This window comes from Dromiciops gliroides, chromosome 4 (genome assembly GCF_019393635.1).
Source record: "Dromiciops gliroides isolate mDroGli1 chromosome 4, mDroGli1.pri, whole genome shotgun sequence".
In the NCBI taxonomy this organism is placed as follows: domain Eukaryota; kingdom Metazoa; phylum Chordata; class Mammalia; order Microbiotheria; family Microbiotheriidae; genus Dromiciops; species Dromiciops gliroides.
The window spans coordinates 398733720-398755791 of NC_057864.1; the positions used below are offsets into that span (position 1 = coordinate 398733720).

Sequence of the window (22072 nt, forward strand, 5' to 3'; positions counted from 1 at the left end):
CAAAAGACTGTAATAATGTCTTACTGTAATTTTTCATTATCTTCTAGCTTTGCTTCTCCATCTATATCAGACCGTGTCCTGTGCAAATGGGATAGTTTGTGATTGGTTTTGTTTATTTTTTTTTTAATCAGGCCCCTACCAAAAGACATTAACTATTTCAAGACATGTGGGTACAACTTAGGGCAATGAAATAGTAATTTGGTAAATACTACCTTAATGGCCTAAAAAATTAACAACTGTGCTGGAAAGAATCTAGTTTGCTCTGCCTGCCTAACCAGGTGTAATAAGTTTTATTTATGCCATGATTAAAAATCCCTGCACCAAAAAGATATATGTTGAGCCAGATAAAATTTGACTTAGATTTGCTCTTTGCTTCCCCAAATGCCTTTTTGGTGTGCTGAATCCCAAATGAGTGCAGTCACTAGTCAGTTAAATAAGAGGACTTAGAGGTATAAGCAGACACATTAGAGTTATTTAGAGAACATTATCTCCTCACAGCCTTCAGCCATTTATGCTGATTGTCATGACTCTTTCATATACATGTACCCTGATAATTTAGGACCAGATATTTTTAATTCTATTTTTACCTGTATTTCCATAATATGAATGGCTTCACATTGATTTTTCAGATCAAATTAAATTCACTTTTTTAAAGTACAAAGATGTTTTTAGAATGGTGCTATGGAAGTATTTTTGCAAGAATTAAAATCTTTTTAAAAAACAAAATCAACAGCGTTGTTCTAGTGAAAAATCACCATTTTGTGGCATTTTTCTAATTATATAAGAAAAACACTTGATTTGCACAAAGTTTCCATGGCAAGATGAGGTAGGGGGGTAAGGAAGAGCCAGGATTAAAACTAAAAAACTTTTCATTGCTTGTCTTATATTAGATTAAACTGGCTCCATCCCTTTCATGTCAGGATCATACTTTATCCATAGAATGAGATGCTACATACTTTGTTAATCATTGCCTAAAAAACACCACAGGCCACTCCCTAGTTTGGCACTGGAGGAGTTTAGTTCTAGCCTGATAATATGCTATTGAAGCATATAAGCTATTTGTTAGTGAAGCTGTTTGGATGGTGCATAGCTAAAAGCAAACACTTTCGTGTCATTGCTTTCATCATCCTTTATTAAGATTTTGAATGGACAGACTCTCAATCTAGAACAGAGCAGGTCAGACACTAGTCTGTGCTGCCCTCGACATTCCCAGTGCAGCTGAAACCAGATTAAAATGTAATTGGGAGGGGCAGCTAGATATCGAAGTGGATAGAGCACCAGCCCTGGAGTCAGGAGTACCTGAGTTCAAATTCGGCCTCAGACACTTAACACTTACTAGCTGTGTGAACCTGGGCAAGTCACTTAACCCCAACTGCCTCACTAAAAAAACAAACAAACAAACAAACAAAAAGAAAATGGAAAAAAATGTAATTGGGAATTATTAAACAAAATCAAATAAAAATACAGTAGAACACAGATAATGTTAATATGTGGTTTTCTAAGTCAGTATCTTGCTCAAAGGTATCCCTCTATACAGTATCTAGTGACTCCCATTTCTGTATCAGTTTGACATCACTGATCTAGAATTCTCAAAACCAATTTCTTTTCTGCAGTGATACTAGATTTAATGTGAGAATTTTGCTTTACCTTTTTAAATACACCTTTGGGTAAACTATAGAAAGGTATATAGAAATTGGTGTTCTCTCTCATACCTATACCAACATAGAAGTAGGACCTAAAAAAACTTAAGTGTGAGAGTGCGGAAAGTAGGTACTGTTTTCCAAAGTAGAAAGAAAAAAGGGGTAGGAGACACATAAAGCTTTTTCCAGCTAATGTAGTCGTGCTTATCTGAAGTTTAAGTTCAGTCCCATGTTCACACCAATGACAAAATTTATAAGACCGAGACTTATATTTCAGTTGATCTATAATACCCCATTTTTCTAAATTTCCAACAATTTAACACCTTTATATTAAATGACTTATGCATAAATATTTCTAATGCTACTGATTGAGCAATTAAAAAAAAACCAAACCTCCTTCATTGGGTAATAAGTTAATTGGAGATGAAAAACACCTTTTTATTAGAAGTTTGACTTCCTCTGGCAGTATACTTGGATTTCTGTGTCAGAGCCCACCTTTTACTCAGGTGCATTCACCCCAAACAGGGTATCACCTAGCATTAGACTTAGGCTTTTTAAAGAGAAATGACAATATGTTCTTTAAATAAAGAGATTCCAGTGAAATGTTTAACCATCAAAGATAATGGAAGTGTGTTAGGAAGTATGTATTCTAAAACAGTGGCTGTTCCTAAGTAAGCTACATTTTAAATCTCATTTTCATCCTCTTCCAAGAAATCCTTCACTAACAATTCAAAAGAAGTTTTTCATCAGCTATGTGGAGTAGCAAGCCATAAAGCATAGTCTTCATTTCACCAATATAAAGCCAATCATCTTCCCTGCCTAGACGATGCAGAAACCAGATTGGCCCCCAAATGCCCTTTGGATATTTTAGTATCACAGTTGGATAGCATAGAATACCAAGTACCAAACAGACCATTGTATAAATTGGAAGAGAATAGAACTACATCACTATAGTAATAATGGAAGTTCTAAGTCTTCATTCCAGCTTGTGTTGCTATTTGTACAACTGCTAAAAGAAGATATTTTGGGGGACAGCTAGGTGGTGCAGTGGATAAAGCACTGGCCCTGGATTGAGGAGGACCCGAGTTCAAATCCAGCCTCAGACACTTGACGCTTACTAGCTGTGTGACCCTGGGCAAGTCACTTAACCCTTATTGCCCTCCCCCCCCCCCAAATAGGGTATTTTGGGGGGGAAAATAAGATATTAAAACAGAAAGTGATTAGCAAAATGGAACAATAACAACACTCATAAGAATCTTGAAGCTCACAAAACGTTTTCCTCGTAACAAACCTATAACGTGGGTGGTGCATGTAGTAATGCCTTCATTTTTCATATGAATAGAGAAAAAATTTAAGTGGCCATGGTCACTTAGTAAGAACTGAAACTCGAAATTGGATCTTCTGGTTCTGAAGACCAGTAGTCTTTCACTATGCCACATTACCCAATTAAATTTCAAGACTGAATATCCAGAGAATTCCTCCTCTGAAACTCTAAAACCCCCAGTTACATCTAGTTTGTTCCCTACACTGTTTTTCACTGAAAACCATATATTAGGTCTATACTGGTACAAAGGAACACACACACACACACAGCTGAATGTAGCCACTCTCATCTTGACAATGGTCAGCCAATAAACATTTACAAAAACCTACTATGTGCCAGGCCCTGGGAATACTAAGAAAAGCTCCATAAAGAGCTCACACTAATGGGAAAGACAACATGTAAACAACTGTGTGCAGACAAGAGAGATACAGATAAATTGTAGGTAGTCAGTGTGTTAGAGAAGTAGGGATAAGAAATAAAAAATTTGTCACAGTCCTGTCATATCAGGCCATTGAGTGAAGTGATGCCGTTTCAGTTGAAGGGAAGAAGGAAGGGAGGCCAGAAGTTTGTTTTATTTGGAATGAACCACAATTTGAGATCATAGAAAGGAAATGGTTTTGGGGGATTTTTCCCCCCATTTATTCGAAAAATAACATGAGGCATTATCAAAAACTGGCCTTCTGGGATTCAACGCTTTTGTATCAATGAGATAAAATGATTCATTTCATTAAAAGGGGAGTTTGGGCCCTTTAAAGTCAAATAAATTTTTAATTAAGAGAATGTACTGTTTGTGCCTGAACTAGTAGCCTTCGTTCCTGACTGTTGTGCAATAGCAGTAGTTTGTTTTAGATCTTGTTCTTCTTCTTCTGTGTGTTGCGAGTTGCTTACTTTCGTCTTACTCTTCCCTCTTCCCTCCTCCCTCCTCCCAATGCACTCTCTATGCTTTAGAAATCGAGCTCTTCTACAACCACTGGGGAGAAGATCACAAGAGTGTATGAGCTGGGGAACGAGCCTGAGCGCAAGCTGTGGGTAGACAGATACCTGACCTTCATGGAGGAGCGAGGCTCACCTGTGGCCAGTCTGCCAGCAGTCGGCAAAAAGCCCCTGGACCTGTTCAGACTCTATGTCTGCGTCAAAGAGATTGGAGGCTTGGCACAGGTAAGGAGAGACGGAGCACTGATTTTTATAGTGTCTCGGGGACAAGGAGCTTTATGCTCTCTGATTTTGTGTACCCTGTAATTTTATCAAAAGGATAACTTGGATGAAAGCTTAGATGGCACACTGATCAAATCAGGTGACTTAGAGCTGGAAGGGATGGGTGGCTAATATGTTGGATGACAGGATCCAGAAATCTCAGCAGGCTTGAAAGATGGCTCCATTGAATAAGATAAACATTTAACTCTATAGTCTTTCACTTGAATTAAAAACAATTCAACTTCACAAGACTAGGATGAGCTAGAAATTTTGTTTGAAAACACTGGGCTTCTTTCTGGATTACAGTTTCACTGTGAGTTCATAATGTCCCGTGGAAGCCAAAAAAAAGCTAATTCCATTTTAGGTTATATTAAGATGGGAGGGCCCTATTACACTCTAGTCAGGCAACATGTAGAGTACTGTGGTCAACTTGGCATCCATAGCCAAAGGAGAGAGAGAACATGCCAACCGAGAACCATTGAAGACAACTTGAAATGTTTAGCCTAGGTCATCACATGGATTCTTTTTTTAAGTGATGCAGTTGGGGTTAAGTGACTTGCCGAGGGTCACACAGCTAGTAAGTGTTAAGTGTCTGAGGCTGGATTTGAACTCAGGTACTCCTGACTCCAGGGTCGGTGCTCTATCCACTGCATCATCCAGCTGCCCCTACAAATGGATTATTAATGAAGACTTTTTTCTTAGATCCACAGAGCAAAATGTGGGCCATTTGGACAGAAGTTGTACTAAAACACATGCAGACTCATTATACAACTTTCTAACAATGAAAGCTAGCTACCCAACAGTTCCGGGGAGGAGTGGGTTTCTCCAAATCTAGAGCTTTTCAAATGAAATCCAAACAACCATTTTTTAAACTTGTTACAGAGGGTCATCCTGTACAGATATAGACTGAACTAGACTAGATGGCCTTATAGATCTCGTTCTAATTCTGACATTCTGTGATACTCTATCAGCGTCACTGTTCACCTGTGTTTTAAAAAAACAAACCAAAAAACCCCCAAAAGTCTTAGTGCAAATGTTAAGCTTTAAATTGCATTAAAGAGTTTTGGGATGGCCTATATGGGTCATAGAGCCAAATTGCAAAGAAATGGAAATAGGAAAGATCGTGACATTTTTTGTGAAACAATGGGTGCACCGACCTGACTAAAGAGAAATGAGCAAGGTATTTTTATGGGACAGTGAGGAAACCAGTGTGTTCAGGAGTGTTTGAAGAGTCCATTGAGGGAAAGGGCTGAGCCAGATTTTATGGAATTTCTTAAGGCAGGCAAAAGAATTAAGATTTGATAAAAGGGCTAGCTAGGTGGCTCAGAGGATAGAGTACTGGCTTTGGAGTCAGGAGGACCTGAGTTCAAATCCAGCCTCAGGCACTTGACACTAGCTGTGTGACCCTGGGCAAGTCACTTAACCCTGATTGCCTCATCAAAAAAAAAAAACACCCCAAAAACCATAAAACTGATAAATTAAAATGGGAAACAGAACAACTGAAGATTTTTATTTATTTAAGCTTTTTTTTTTTTTTTTTTGTGAGGCAACTGGAGTTAAGTAACTTGCCTAGGGTCACACAACTAGTAAGTGTCTGAGGGTGGATTTGAACTCAGGTCCTCCTGACTCCAGGGCCGGTGCTCTATCCACTGTGCCACCTAGCTGCCCCTTAACTGAAGATTTTTAATTGGTTGTTGTTCAGTCATTTCAGTTGTGTCTGATTCTTCCTGAACCCATTTGGGATTTTCTTGGGTCACACAGCTAGTAAGTGTCTGAAGCCAAATTTGAACTCAGGAAGGGGAGTCTTTGGGGAGTCTTCCTGCCTCCAGGACTCTAGCCACTATGCCATTTAGCTCTCCTTTTTGGGGGGGGGGGGGGAATTGAGGTTAAGTGACTTGCCCAGAGTCACACAGCTAGTAAGTGTCAAGTGTCTGAGGCCAGATTTGAACTCAGGTCCTCCTGAATCCAGGGCTGGTGCTTTATCTACTGCACCACCTAGCTGCCCTGCTCTCCTCATTCATTTATTTATTTATTTATTTATTTTAATCAGTAGAATGATCAATCTGGAAGCACTATAGAGAAAATATTGAAGGGAGCCCAAGGTCATGAAAGGTGGTTCTACAAGTATTATAGTAATCTAAGCAAATGAAAAGGAATAGATGTATGCAAAATTAATCTGGAAGGAGGAATAAATTGTTAAGACTTGGTCACTACTAGATGTAGGACATGAATAAGGAGCATCAATCAAAGTTAACACCTTGGTTCTAGCTTTGAGTCATAGGAAGTATGATTTGTACTATTGATAGAAACAGAAAAATACAAAAAAAAATATTTGTTCACAGAGAGCAAGAGCACTGAGGTACCATTTTAAACATTTCTTGTCACTGTTTTCAAAACAGTTCCTGGAATCAGTATTTGAATTGAGGAATATAACACTTAAAGTTTAAAATCTTCAGTCATTACCATTTAGGTTTAAGTGGAATGATGAGTTTCATTTTAGTCATGGATGCTTAAACCAAAAAAAAAAACTCAAAGCCCTCTGAGAAGCCCCCTTTCCCCTCTCCATTTCCCCACCCCAGTGCTTCAGCTACCTTCTTTTTGAGTCTTGTAAAGTATACTTATAGACTAGAGAAAAAATAGGATCAGCTCATAAATAAATGTAGAAATTGTTGGAACACCTCACATCAGCTATTTCCACAGTGTGTATAACCAACCGAAGCCTACAAAGGGGAGTCCTTGCTGGCTTAGCTAATGAGGCTTATTTGAATGTAGCTGGATGGCACAGTGGTGGAGAAGTGGGCTGGCACTGCCCTCCTCCTGGCATGATCCCTACCTAGTGGGCCATCGGATATGGTTGGGAGCAGGTGCTGCATATTTATCAGTTCACAGCTTTGCATTTCAGGGTGTCCCAAGCAGCGCACTGTTTACCATTTCTGAGGCAAGCCACAGGCCTGCTGTTTGTAGCCTTGTTTTAAATGCCAAAATACTGGGCATTTAGACATTGAGCGTTTCTCTGAGCATTATGCAGTTTGTTCATTATGCACCACTTAGAGCTAAGTAAATGGGTATAAAGAGCTTTGTGACAAGGTTTGGATCCTAAAATTTAATATTTTATGAAAAACTGTTTCCTTAACCCTTCAGATGCTATTGGGTATAACAGGTATATCAAAAGGCCAAATATTCTCCAAGTTATTTGCAAATCCTCATGTTTTATTTATTCATTCGAATAACCTTTCATAACTCTGTTCCCTAGAGGCAACGAAAAGGTTAAAATATTACCTAAACTTTTTTTTTTTTAATCATGCTTTTCCTTGCAATTAGATTCTGCTTTGGCTTAAATTTAAAAGGAGAAGTCCACCATTCCTTGGTTTCACATGATGAGGGGTATAGCAGCAATTCCCTCCACAAGCATAAATGGTGCCCACCAACCACACTTAAGCTGACAGTTTTAATAGAGCCCCACTCAGTGCATTAAATGGTATGTCACTGTGTCTTAAAGTTACAGTTATTTAGTAAAGGGGCCCAATTCCTGGTGTATCTTGTCCTCGGTAAGGCATTGATCGATCCCCCAAGAAAGCCTCAAGTGGCAGAACATGAGCCAGGAATTACAGGCGCATCCTTCTGGCAGCTCATGGCTATTTGGGAGGAAACACTGTTTTTTCATATCAATGCTCAAACGCTTAAATTGCAGAATAGTGCTGTTGTTATTGCTTTTTTAAATTAGTTTTAGAACCTTTTTTTTTTTTTAATTAGAAGAGGGCGGGGGTGTGAGTGAGAGCATACATTTGTTCAGAGATAAATTGCTCGCTAGGAGCAGCACAAGCCTGGATGAGTGCAAAGCATTAGAAGAAGCACCAGGCAGAAGATTCAACAAGCAAAGCTTTTTATGTAGCTATCAGCAGGTTCCTTAATGGTTTTATAACTGTAAATGCTGTCTATGCACTACTGAGTGGGAGTAATGAGCATTAGTTAAAAGAGGCAAATAAAAAAAAAAAGTAAACCAAGACATTAAGTGCTTTTTTTTTTGGGGGGGGGGGGTCTCCTGGTTCTAAACAAGCCACTTTGCTGCAGACCAATGATCTTGCCATTTATTTTGCCTAGGTTAATAAAAACAAAAAGTGGCGTGAGCTGGCCACCAACCTGAATGTGGGCACTTCTAGCAGTGCAGCCAGCTCCCTGAAAAAGCAGTATATTCAGTACCTGTTTGCCTTTGAGTGCAAGATTGAAAGAGGGGAGGAACCCCCTCCAGAAGTCTTCAGCACTGGAGATACTAAGAAACAAGCTAAGATTCAGCCGCCATCTCCTGGTAAGTAGGAGAACTACAGTCATTTGTCTAGGAATAAAGATAAAGCAAGCATGGTTGACTATCCCCGAATCACAGCAAAGCACCCAATATGTGTTACATGCCGTACCCCCCAAAAGACTAAGTCTCTACCTTTGGTAAATTACAATAAACAAGATGAAAAGGTAAAATGAGTACGTTTTCCCACATTATATCAGTTATGATTTAGGGAAAGTATTCTTAGATTTGGAGAATGCAAGATTGGTTGTTCTGGTTTGGTTTGTTTTAAGTTTAATCTGAAAACTGAGGAAAAGATTTAGAACAGAGATGTCAAACACATGCCTGGACTTGCTACCCAGTGTCCACCTCTACCAGTAAGGCCCAACCAGATTAAAATGTAATTAAGAAATATTTAACAAAATAAATAAAAATACAGTGGAATCTACATAATATTCATAGGTGGTTTTCTAAGTCTGTCCACAGGGATCCTTAATAGGGTTTAGTGTCTACCTCCTTTCCATTTGAGTTTGACACTTGTTGGTGTGAAGCGAATGTAAGGATTTGTAATCTGGGAGTAGTTTCACAGTTTAATGCCATAGGCTTTGGAGTAATAGATTAAGAAATTCTTCCTCTTTTTCCTTCATTCCCTACCCACATTTTTTTGAGTATTGCCTCAAAATATCTCTATAAAATAAGTGATCGTATCTTGGTTCTCATTTGCTTGCTTCAAGGTCTCATTGACCTGCTTTTTTTTTCTCTTGGATCATCTGTCTGTCTTCCAAAAGACTTGTAGGATTCCAGTGTCTGTGGAATTATGCCACAAGGTTGTGATAGATGAAAAAGTCAGCTGAGTTATGAAAATAAGTCACTTTGGTTGTCTTCCCTGGCAGGAGACCACAGGCAAGCTAAAAACATGGGCCTGGTGTGATGGTCCTAATCCCGTCAATGCAACATTGCATTTTTTAAAAACATAGCAGAGAAACAATTTTAAGGAATTTAGTTCATAGTTCTGGTGAAAGGCCACAAGACCATTTTATTGTTCTTATGGTTTGACTTTGTTCCTTGTTTTGTTTGCGTAGCATAGTCTTTGACCCAGGTCTCAATCATTCTAGGTATCATTCCTAACTCCGTCATAGATCTGCCCTGGCCACCTCATCTGACTTGGGCCTCAGTTTTCCCATTTGCAAAATAAGGATAACGATAGCTGCCTTCTCCCTTGACTTAAAAGATTTTGTTAGTGCATAACCTGTGATCAAAATAAAGGCATTTGAGATCCACAATAATACAAATTAGCAATCACACACTTGTGGCTAGTAGTAGCCATAGTCATTTGTAGTTGTAGGAATAGAAGTAGTAGTGTCTCTTCTCTTTTAAATAGTCTCATCTTTTTCTTAGTACTTGTCTTGTCATCCCGAGTTTTGACAAATGACTTTGGGTAAGTAAGCATCTTCTCATTGGAGCATAGCATTAGAGGATTTTCTTAAAACATCCTCCTTAAAAAAAGAAAAAAGAAAAAAAGTAAACCAAAATATTAAATTCTTTTGGGGGCGGAGGGGGTTCTCTTGGCTTTAAACCACTTTGTGGCAAAGCAACAATCTCACCATTTGCTTGGCCTAGGTTAATAAAAACAAGAAGGGCAACCAATCTAACATGACCTTAATACAGGTTTTGTAACTGTCTCGGGCAAAATGTCTTAACATATTTCCATGATTTCTTTCTATCGATTAAGCACTGCATTGGTGCTAGGTACAAAGGGTGTAGTCACTCCTAAATTTTGTCCTGCACTGCCTCTTCCCTGGTCAATTCTAAACAATTCTTACTATCAGAGGGTGCTATCTAGTTTTATACTGTTCCATTTTTGAAGTCACAATCCACTGTCTGAAATATTTTTTCCAATATCTCTTCTTATGCATTGCAACTTTTAAACATTACTTTAAGCAGTAATTTCTTTTAAAAAGAATAAAAAAGGGGGGCAGCTAGGTGGTACAGTGGATAGAGCACTGGCCCTGAATTCAGGAGGACCTGAGTTCAAATCCAACCTCAGCCACTTGACACTTACTACCTATGTGACCCTGGGCAAGTCACTTAACCCCAATTGCCTCACCAAAAAAGAAAAAGAATAAAAAGGAATCACCTGGTGAAATGGCAATTATTATTTTTAAACCAATAATTAATTCTCCTGGCTGCCATTTTGACAGCTAAAGTCATCGCTTGGGTAGGACCATCAAGAGACCTTGCAGGCCACTCTTGCTTTGGAGCAACAATCCCTCGATTTTTATGATGAGGCTCTGAGAAAAAGTAGATCTTCCTCCCACCCCCAGAGTCTCTTGTGTCTTTATTCATCACGTAACACCTTAAAAATGACAAAATCTAATTTAAAATTTTCTACAACATTACATTCAGTTCACAGAGTAAAACAAGCTGCCTATGAACAGCCCTGAAACTATTTTTTCCAAAATAAAAACCCAGCAGGACATAGGGACCAAAGTGGGGATGTCTGCAAAGATCTAAAGGTTTGTTTTATTTGCCAGGAAAGAACTTGTGTCACTGAATGGTCTGCACTTGTGTATGGAGAATGGCTTTCCCAGTGTGCATCAGCTTTAGTACAAGAAATCCCGCTGGGGTATAGATGCTTCAGAAAGTATAAGGCCGGTTCCCTTAACAGTCAGCCCTTTCTCTTTTCCGTTGTTTTTTTTTTTTTTAACTGCAGTTTATGGCAACATTATCGTTTTAACGCCACAAAAGAGCTAGGATTGCAGGTGTACTTCAGATAATCCATCCCTTTTAGTCGTCTAAATGGAGCTGAAGCCCTCTGGAACAGGAAGTAGACATAAAGGTTCCTGGACTTAAACATTAAGTCAATGCACATGAGGAAAAGCGCCTTACATAATGCACAAGCAGGCTAAATGGATTGAGCTGGGAATTGGGCTGCTTTCAAGACACTGCCTGACAGAACAAAGAGGAATGCCGGCCCTATATGATGGTGGTCTCATTAACAAATCCATGGGCTTTTTTCACTTAGATGATTTTTTTTTCCCCAAACAAGGATTATGTTTTAGGTAATAGTGTTTAATAAACAGATGCCCATGGCCATTTTTATGTCATGGAATTTTAACCCAGGATGAGAGACCTAGGCCGTGACCTAATCCAACCTTCTCATGCTAGGGAGGCAGAAAGCAAGGACCCCAGAGAGGTAAAAACTTGGTACTTTACCCAAGAGACCACACAGCAAGCTAATGCAGGAGCCTAGGACTAGCACCCAAGCCTCTAAGTTTTCTTTCTTTGTTCAGGCATTTATTGGTCAGTATACTAATGAAGTAATTGCCATTCTGGGAGGAATTGAGGTGTGTTCTGGACACATTTACTCAGTCAGAATCTCATATGTTAGAGACTGAAAGAAGTTACTCTCAACTAAAGGAAACTGTGTGCTGTCCAGCTACCTTTTGAACTTTTCTTAACCTAAATTCTGATTTTTCCCCCCAATGCTGCTACCATTGTATAGGTCGTTTCACCCTAACTTCAGGTGATAACCATGAGTTTTTCCCATATACTCATGAATAGTATCACATGTTCAACATTTGTTGCAAGTCAAACTAGAATACCGTAAAGCAGATAGTATTTTAGGTAATGAATTAATGGTCACTTCTGAACTTATGTGAAAACTACCCATTTCTGTTCTAAGTATATTCTAACCCGTTTCTGTGTTTAAGCTGGTGCTTGTTACACTAATTTAAAATGTATTTCTGCTGGCCACTGGAAATCTATAATGACAGAGTTGGCCCTTCCCCACTCTTCCCACTCTTTTGGACACTAGAAGCCAAAGGCATTAATGTAACCACTGCTGAATGTCTGGGTGGTTTTTTTCATACTGTGAGACTGCTTTCAAATAAGGAGAATTAGTCGACAAGGATAACGAAGCCTAAAGAGGGCTTTAGGGGCATATGGTGGTGTCTTTATGATGCCAATGGGGATCTCATTATAATAAACATATAAAAGTTTTTGCTAAAGTTGTAATGAACAGAGCCAAAAGACTACTTCCTAAGGTTGCCTTGGTAGCGAGGAAGCCAGGCTTGGGAAGGAGGAGCCAGGGATGGGGTAAAGAAGCCAGTCATTCAATTAGGAAGACTGTAACCAAAAACCCATCCATCTTTGCTGGCAGGTGGCTGACTGAATTTCTATTATTAGCTGACAGGTGATGTCACAAAACCTGTCATGGATCCAACCAGGGAATCCTCAGTGGAAGATAAATGAGAAAAGGGTCTGGGTTATAAACAAAGATGACCTCTGGTTGACCTCCATTCACTGTAGACCTGTGACATAGCAGCTCTCCTTCCCTTTCCCCATCCCCTTTCCCCAAGCCCAGTCAGAACTAGGGCACTGGGTTCATGCTGTGTAAATTATCTTCCCAGCGTGGAGTCTGGCTGTTCAGTCTGAAGTGTGTGAATGTACTTAACCTTCAATAACCTTTCCATTGTTTACTTTAGAGTATACATTTGTAGCTTCTGGCAAAAGGTAGGGATATCCTAGAGAGCCGGCCAGCCTTTGCTATTAATGGAGTTTCAAGAGGTTGCATTCATTTTTTTTTTTCCTTTCCTGAAAGGGGAAAAGAGACCGTAGAGGAAGAGAAAAAAACACTTGGCAAAGGGGAAGAATTTTTCCCTTTTTTATTAGCTGTAAATTTGAACAGTTGTAAATAAGGGTCATTCTGAAATCACACAGCTTTGTAAGCCATCTTTCCAAGGAGTTGTGGGTGCCATTTGCTCCTAATGATTTAAAATGCAGGTTTCTTCTCTGCCACGTCTTAGAAGGAGGGTGATGGTGTTTCTGCTACTGTTCTTTCAGATTTATGAAGGGTTGCATTAACCATGGATTTTTTTCCACCCATTTTCAGATTTCTGTGTTCATTCCCAACTTTGATTTATACCTCCCCAGTAGTCATCCCTTAATACAATCAAAAATTAGTCACCAACTTTTCTCTATTCATCAACTGGAATCTTCCCACCTCACCTTTCTATTCCCAGCAGCACGTAGTTACAATGAAGGAACTGAATAAACTTTGTTGGCTCCACCCCCCCCCCCGCCCCCCAAGGGTGTGTAACAAGCTTTTGTCCTAAGGCCAAGGAGATAAATGTGTTTGCTGCTGAAGATTTCCATTTTAGCACTTAACTCTCTTTGGCTGACAAATATGATCTTACTCTTGAGTTCCTTAAAGTCATTTTCCCCAAAAGTAAAATATGGATCTCCAGTGTTGATGGGAACCACATTGATATATGATGTTTTACTTTATTTAGTGACCTGTTGTTTCCACTTCTTTCCATTTGGCTATGAGGAAGTAGGGATAAGTTCATTTATTTTCCACACACTCTTTTTCAGCTTATAAGGAAGCACACTCAAGTCAGAGCCCTCATTCTAGTTATCGTTTCATTGTTTGGGAGACTAAAATAGCATCTTTTACCTCTTCGAATAGCATTCAAAGGTGAAATGACTAAGTTTTAATGGTGGCAAATCCTAGAGGTACCAAAATGTCATTAGGCTTATTATGAACTCATTTTATTTTTGTGGGTTTCTATCACGTTGGATCATCTCTTACCTTTCCTTTCCTTTTATCTTGGTGCTCCTCTCAGCTAATTCGGGATCCTTACAAGGTCCACAGACCCCCCAGTCAACTGGTAGTAACTCCATGGCAGAAGTGCCAGGTGATCTGAAGCCCCCCACACCAGCCTCTACACCTCATGGACAGATGACACCAATGCCAGGTGGCAGGTATGTTAAGTTGCACACAATGCCCTTTATAATTTCCCTTATTGTTCTGATGCCTATAATGAAGCTCTTCATAGCTGGTTACGTACTTTCCTAGAGTGTCCTCCATAGAGAAAAAAAAATTGAATAGTTTGCATGGCATTAGCCTGGAGACTCTTAGAAGGCTGATAACTACAAAATTTATCTATAGGCTATTCTGAAAGATGGGGGAGGGGTCCCTAGAGCTAAAAATGAAGTTCATTGTGTACCGATTCATTTCTGGGCTTTGTGGTGGTAATTTCTACCATGTCATTGAACTTTCATTTTCTCCCTCTGTCTAGGAACAGTGCAGTCAGTGTGCATGACCCCTTCTCGGATGTGAGTGACTCCTCATTCCCCAAACGGAACTCCATGACACCAAATGCACCATACCAGCAGGGCATGAACATTCCAGACATGATGGGAAGGATGCCCTATGAACCTAACAAGGACCCCTTTGGTGGAATGAGAAAAGGTATATACTTAATGCTACCTGTATTGCTGTGGTCACGTCCTTTGTCTTCCTGTCACACACCTTTACCAGATCTCTCAAAAGGACATACATTCAGTGTTTAAAATACACACACACACACACACACACACACACACACACACACATACCACACACAGTTTTATATACACTATGTTGCATTTATTTTATTTTATAATAATATATTGATATAATAAATGTATAAATGTTACATGTGCTCATATAAGATTTTATATACACATATGTTGTACATATGCACATTTATACATACATATGTATGTACATTAAGCGTGGAAAGAGCATTTATATAATGTATATTTCTAATCACATGGGGCAGCTAGGTGGCCCAGTGGATAGAACACTGACTAGGCTTGGAATCAGGAAGGACTCATCTTCATGAATTCAAATCTATTCTCAGACACTTAGTAGCTGTGTGACCTTGGGCAAGTCACTGAACCCTGTTTGCCCTCAGTTTCTTCATCTGTAAATAAGCTGGAGAAGGAAATGGCAAAAACCACTCCAGTGTCTTTGCCAAGAAAACCCCAACATGGGGTCACAGAGAGTTGGACTTGACTGAAAATGACTGAACAACAACAACATATATAAAACATTTATATAATGTATTTTTTTTATCACATACATATATTGTTTATCTACCAATTTCAGCTGTATAGTAAGCACCAGAGAAGGCACGGCCTTCTAAGTACCTTTTGAGCTTCCATCTAAGAAAGATGCTTTCAGAGGAAGCCCAGTCATCATTTTCTGTGGCTCTCTCATAGCTGAAGTTATGACCTTCTTTTTGTAAAAATCTGGCCCTTTTTTTTTTTTTATAGGCAGAAACATTTGAGAATATATGTTAGTTTTTTAAAAGCACTTTTCCATGTTTCTTTAGATCAGATCTTCTCTAGTGCATTTAAATATTCCCTGACAAATCATGAACTCCTTCATATCAAATCTGAAGAACAGAATGACTTAGGCCTAACATGTTAGGTATCACTACCTAACCAATCAGATATGAAGATAAAGCATCTCTGAAATTAAAATGTAAATCAGTAGGAATGTGTGATTTGATTTTCCAAAACTACAGTCACATCTTTACAGGGATGTATCTTTTGCTCTCTTGTATAAAATGAAAATACAGCTATGTTTCTCTTTATAAATTCCAGTGGAAGCAGCTAGGTGGTCCAATGGATAGAGCACTGGCCCTGGATTCAGGAGGACCTGAGTTCAAATCTGGCCTCAGACACTTGACACTTACTAGCTGTGTGACCCTGGGCAAGTCACTTAACCCCAACTGCCAAACCCCCCACCCCCCAAAAAAAATCCAGTGGCTCCCTGTTACCTTGAGGATTAAATACAGACTCCTCTGTTTGGCATGTAAAAACACCTTTCATGTTCTGGCACCAAACTGCCTTTCCTGCCTAATAACATATTTCACTTCATATATTCTATGGTCCAGCCAAATGAACATTCTTAGTCTTCCTCACAAGTTTCATCTTCCATCACCATGCCTTTGTACAATCTGTCCCCCATGCCTGAAGTGGATTTCCTCTTCACCTCTGCCATTCAGAATCCCTGCTTTCCTTCAAAACTGGGATCTAACACCACCTTCAACATAAGGCTTTGTCTGATAACTTCAGCCTTTCCGCTGATTACCAAGCCCCAGATTACCTTGTGTTTGTATATATTTTGAATACAGCATAAGTGTATTGAAGGCCTCCTCAAATACAGTATAAGCCCTTTGAGGCTGGGGTCAGTTTTGTTTTTGTCTTCATATTTGGCACCTAGTGGGTGCTTAGTAAATACTTATTAATTGATGGATAGTGAGGTTTCATTTTGGGTATAGGTTAGATTAGCTAACTCCTAGGGTCCCTTCCAACTTTAAATTCTGTGATTTTGTGACTTTGGGAAGAGAAGTAGCTAGGTGTAGGCAGACAACATTTGGGAGTCTAGCTTTAGAGTTTATTGTAAACTAAATCAATTATCTGCCTATCCTGGGCCAGACAGACTATTTTAATATTCCTTTTATTACACAGAGCCCACACTTCTTATTATTTAGAGAGAAAAATCCTTGCTAACAAGGTTTTAGGTTGGTGAAAATTTTCAGTCTTACACTGTAACCTACCTAGAGAGAACTAGATAGAATTTAGGATCATTTAATGTAATATGTTGCCATCATCAACTGAGTGACATAGTGACTTCAATGAACCCTTTTCCTCAAATTTTTTTTCTTTTATTTTTTGTCTCCCTGTAAATTCACACACATTTAAATAATTGGGACAAGTTATAAGAACATTTCTGCACCCCCCAAAATGGAAATTTAGGTGTTTTCATGTGAAATATCCCTGACCCAAATGAAATGGAAACTGTCTTCCCCCTTATATCCCATGTCAGTTTTATTGCCAGTGAATTTGCTGAGCTTTGGTGAGAACAGTGATTACCAAAAGTCAAGGGAGTCTTTTATATTGTCTCACTTGTAAATGACTGAGGCAGTAGGTTGTCATAGAATAAGTCTGATCCTGAAATCAGGAGCCCTGGGTTCTTGATGTTGATTGCTTGCCTCTAGCTGAGTAGCCTTACACGGGTTTCTTAACCACTCTCTGCCTCAGTTTTCCCCTATCTGTAAAGTGCTGCTAATAATGCCAACCCTATTATTAGGCTCAAGTGCAATAATTAATACGTGATTAATAATTAATATGTTTTCATAGCTTGAGAGTCAGAAGGGATCTCAGGCCATCTAATCCAGCCCCCTCATTTTAGAGATGAGCAAACGATACACGAGAAAGGAAAACTGACTTGTCAAATGATAAAGACTGTATAATTCTGTATTTAGTAGAATATAGTCTTCTTCTGAGAGGTCTTTTCTCAGTCCACATCATTCTTGGCTTCTCTGTGTCCTTTAATATTGTCATTCACTCTCTTCTCCTTGATAAAATATTCTCTCTAGGTTTTGGTAACACTGCTCTCCTTGGTTTTCCTCCTTTTTGTCTGACCACTTCTTCATATTTGCCCCCTTCTCTCTGACACTGCCACCGGTGTGCTCCATGCCCTCATCACTTCACACCTGAAACCAATGCAGTAGCCAACTTAGTCGTCTTCCGGCCTCAAGTCTCTGCCCCCTCCTAACCATTATCATTCAGCTGTTATATTGATCTTCCTAAAGTGCAGGTCTGACCAGATCACCTCCAACACTCCACCGGCTCTTCATTAATTCAGGATCAAATATAAAATCCTTTGTTTGGCTTTTATAAGCCATTCATGGCCTGGCCTCTTTCTGCCTCTCCAGACTTCTGGACTGTCATCTTCTGGACCACACTTCGCATCTTCTGTGATACAGTGACATTAGGGCCTCCTTGCTGCTCTTGCACAAGATACCCCATCTCTCTACTCTAGGCATTTCCACTGGCAGTGCCTCCCATGCCTAGAAGGCCCTTCCTCCAAATATCCATCTCCTGGCTTCCTTCAAGTCTTAGCTAATGTCCTACCTTCTGTAGAAGAAGCCCTTCCCCATCTTCCTTAAAGTTAGAACCTCCCCTCTAAAACCGCCCCCGATACATCTCCTGGATATATCCTGTTTATATGAGTTGTTTTGCATATTGTCCTCCCCACCCACCATTAGGCTGTGAGCTGCTTGAGAATAAGTTTTGTTGGGTGGGTTTTTGGTTTTGGTTTTTTGGATGTTTTGCCTTTCTTTGTATCCTCAGTGCTTGACAGTACCAAGCACATAGCAAATACTTAATAAATGCTAACCAACCTAACCTGAAGTAGCTTTATGCACCTAGATGAACCTAAACAAGTCAACAATTTCCATTTCTAGCTATAAAATGGTGATAATAATACCAACACTGCCCATTTAATAGAGTTGTAAGAAAAGCACTTTATAAATCTTAAAAATTATAGAGATAGGTTATTATAATGAAAGATACTATTATATGCTTGATTCTGTCATGTACATTTTTCAAACTTATTAGCCTCCCAATTTTTTTTTTTTTACCAACTTAGAAAATTTTTGCCAGGTCTTCCCATACTTAGAGCATCAATAGACTGAAAAGGCTCAATATTAATACCGTGGGTCAATTAAATTTTTTATTAAATTTCTTAATTGCCTACAGGCTAGTTTCCTCTAGGTCTGGCCTAATTTCCTTCAGGCCTTAGGCCTATGCTAATTTGCATATCTGACCTAATTGGAACTCTCTACTCTGTTATAAATACAGTTGTGTCTTCTTTCATTAATTGGAATTACTCTAATTTGGTAGCTATTTTCTTTACCCTGATTCATAAAGGTCACCACCTGGAGAAATCAGTAAGTCAGAAAGAATTTTTTTGAGGATCTCGTTCCTTTTCATAAGTTACCCTCATGGCAGAAAATCATACCTATCTACACAGCCGTCTGTTCTCTGTTTAAAAAATAGTTTCTCAGCCTATAGTCTTCTTCCAATGAAAATACTAGTTTTGAATATTCTAAATTTTGAAATGGCCCATGCTACTTCTTAATTCTCTCCAAACTGAGTTTCAGAAGAATGCATTGATGACAACAAATATGGCTATGGATGTACTATTCATTTCCCTTTATATTTCATGAGCCAATAAATTTGTATGTGGTGTTTGCAGAACTCCACTCAAGGGTGTGGTCATCTCTGTACCAAGTGCTACTTGTGTCTCCTACAACCAGGCCTCAGAAGTATACTTGCATTTGGGCTTTCTCCTGTACCCAAGTACCCAGGCCTGGGGATCTGCATCCCTAAGTAGTATTCCTCACCACATTATGTCAAGTTTTAGGGAAGAGGGTAAGTGCATGGAGATGATCAAGAAAGTGAGAAGCCAGGTCCTTCCTGCAGCTGGCCTATCCCTATAAATCTTCTTCTGCCACGGGGACCAAGCGGCAAGATGGGGAGAACATATGGAAATAACAAGGAACTTTAGAAACTATATAGCAAAGCCCTTATGGTATCTGGGCTCAAGACCAGAGGGATTCTTGTAGACTGATATCTAACTACCAGTGGTGCAGGACAGGAGCAGGAGTGATTCTGCTGACAAGATGAACTCTTCTCCACTTGAAATAACCCAACAAGTCCCTAAAACTCATTTTGAACTTGAAATTGAATGGTACCCAAAGTTCCTTACATTATTTTGGCACTGGATACCAGTTACCATTGTTAGGATGGTTCATCTGGAGTTATTAGGGTTCCGGACATTATTCCTTATAAAATAATTGATAAAGATAGTTTACCTTGAAACTTTGGGATTAGTGTTTTTGGTCAGTCTCCTTTAATGATTATTCCTTCTTTAAAATATTGCAGTGTCTGGAAGCAACGAACCCTTCGTGACACCAGGACAGATGCCTAATAGTGGGATGCAAGATATGTATAACCAAGCCCCAACTGGAGCAATATCTAATATGGGCATGGGCCAGAGGCAGCAGTTTCCGTATGGAGCCACTTATGACAGAAGGTAAGTTTGGTTTTGATTTGTGCTTTCTAAGCTGAAGGCAGGTGACATTTTCATAGGAATCCTCTTTTCTCCATACACATCTAAGAAAGGAGGACAGTGCAGTTCACACACTTGAGAGCCCTGGCAACTGAGCCACTAATGATCACTATGTTTCTGGTTTCTATGGAAATTAATGAGGTGGGGAGTAGCCACTCATTCAGCCTACTGTAGATCAACAAGTAGTGGGTGTGTTAGACAGCTGCCTTCATCAGTCTGACTCCTGATGTGTGTCTGGGCAGAGCAGAATCCTCACCCCAGTCTTTAAAATGCAAGTGTATTTATGTAGATGGAAATGCCAAACCTCCCAAGTTATAAAAATATGCTTCACTTGGCTTGAATATTTTAGAAATCTTCTCTCCAAGTACTCAGTCTTTACTATTTGAAATTTAAAAAGCACATTTCTATCTTTAAAAGCACAAAACTATCAAATGTTTTCATTTATTGTAATAACCGTGAAGTTTATTACTATAGTTTGCAAAAATTCATGTTTACATGAACTGAAGCAAGAATTCTTCAATTTTAATTTTCTCTCTCCCTCCCTCCCTCCCCCCCCCCCCTTTATTATACTCCCACATCCCCAATCTCTCATCTCCTTCTTCTGAAATACTTTTGGGACATGCCCATGCATTGAGAAAACTACAATGGGAATTTACCTTTAGGCTGTGTTTATAGGCACACAGATGTCATTTGAAATGCTTTCAAGGTGGACTTGCCATGGCTTCCTACTTTCTTCCTTTGTAACGTAGAGTCCAATTTTAAATAAAAAGTCCAGTAGGAGCCAGAGAGCACAGGCTTTTCTTCCCTGGTACCTTGAAAAAGAGAAAGCTGTAATAGCTATCGAGGTTTATTTTATGTTTACAGAAGAAAAGTAATTCAAAGAAATTTATCTGAAAGATAAAAGATCATCCAAAGTATTTTTGCATAAAATAAATATGAATAGAATTCTTAGTTGAACTACTGAGAAAACTACATTGGGAATTAAGTAATTCCCAGTGTAGTTTAATTCCCAGCCTAAAATACATGCTTTAGAAAAGTTATCTTTGTAAAGGCCTCATTATTTAGGGATGGGTTACCTCTTTCTAAAAATTGCCTCTCCTAGTCAATGAATTCCATACCTCCCCAACAAAGTTGAATTTAGATGAAAATTTTTTTTTCTATATTGGGGAGGGGTTGGTGTTGAGGGGCAAAAGGCACTTTTAATAGTTTATAGTTAAGCAGAATGCTTTTCTAAACTTTTTCAAACTTTTTTTGTGTGTGTGTGTGAGGTAATTAGGGTTAAGTGACTTGCCCAGGGTCACACGGCTAATAAGTGTCAAGTATCTGAAGTCAGATTTGAACTCAGGTCCTCCTGAATCCAGGGCTGGTGCTTTATCCACTGTGCCACCTCGCTGCCCCTCAGAAAGCTTTTCAAAGAAATGCTTAAAGAATTTTTTTCCCCTTGAAATAAAAAAGATAAGGTCCTATTTCTTGTTTTTAAAGATCAAATTACAGCCTGGGTCCTTTATGAGACCACCTGCTCAAAGCAATAGAGATACAGTGCCCTTCTCACAGTGGCCCTAGCCATGTCTCCTCCTAGTTATTAGCCTAGCCAAAAAATAAGGATGATAATTTCTCTGCAGCATTTGTATTCAGTAGATAACCATTACAGTTCTAATTAAGTACAAGTTCTGGGTATACAGTGTTGGGCTTTGCTTTGATTTGCTTGGGAGTTTGGGGTAGAACAGGCATGTTTAGGGGAAACTTCACCATCCATAGAAAGTGAAAAGATACTTTTAAAATTCCATGCCATCGCTTTTCTGAAGCAAGCATAGGGGGACTATTTCCTCTATTGTATTTTCAAGTATTTTCCCTGGCCTGATTTTAAAATGTCAATC

At 39.2% G+C, this 22072-nt stretch overlaps 1 protein-coding gene across 1 annotated transcript in view; it reads left to right on the top strand.

The window, feature by feature from the left end:
- The window catches only part of ARID1B (AT-rich interaction domain 1B), a 581815-nt gene that overhangs the window by 546149 nt on the left and 13594 nt on the right, over nucleotides 1–22072 (top strand). The window contains 5 exon segments of the mRNA XM_044001940.1: nucleotides 3913–4122; nucleotides 8260–8464; nucleotides 14065–14203; nucleotides 14521–14693; nucleotides 20009–20159. Of these exon segments, the coding sequence (XP_043857875.1) occupies nucleotides 3913–4122; nucleotides 8260–8464; nucleotides 14065–14203; nucleotides 14521–14693; nucleotides 20009–20159 (878 nt within the window).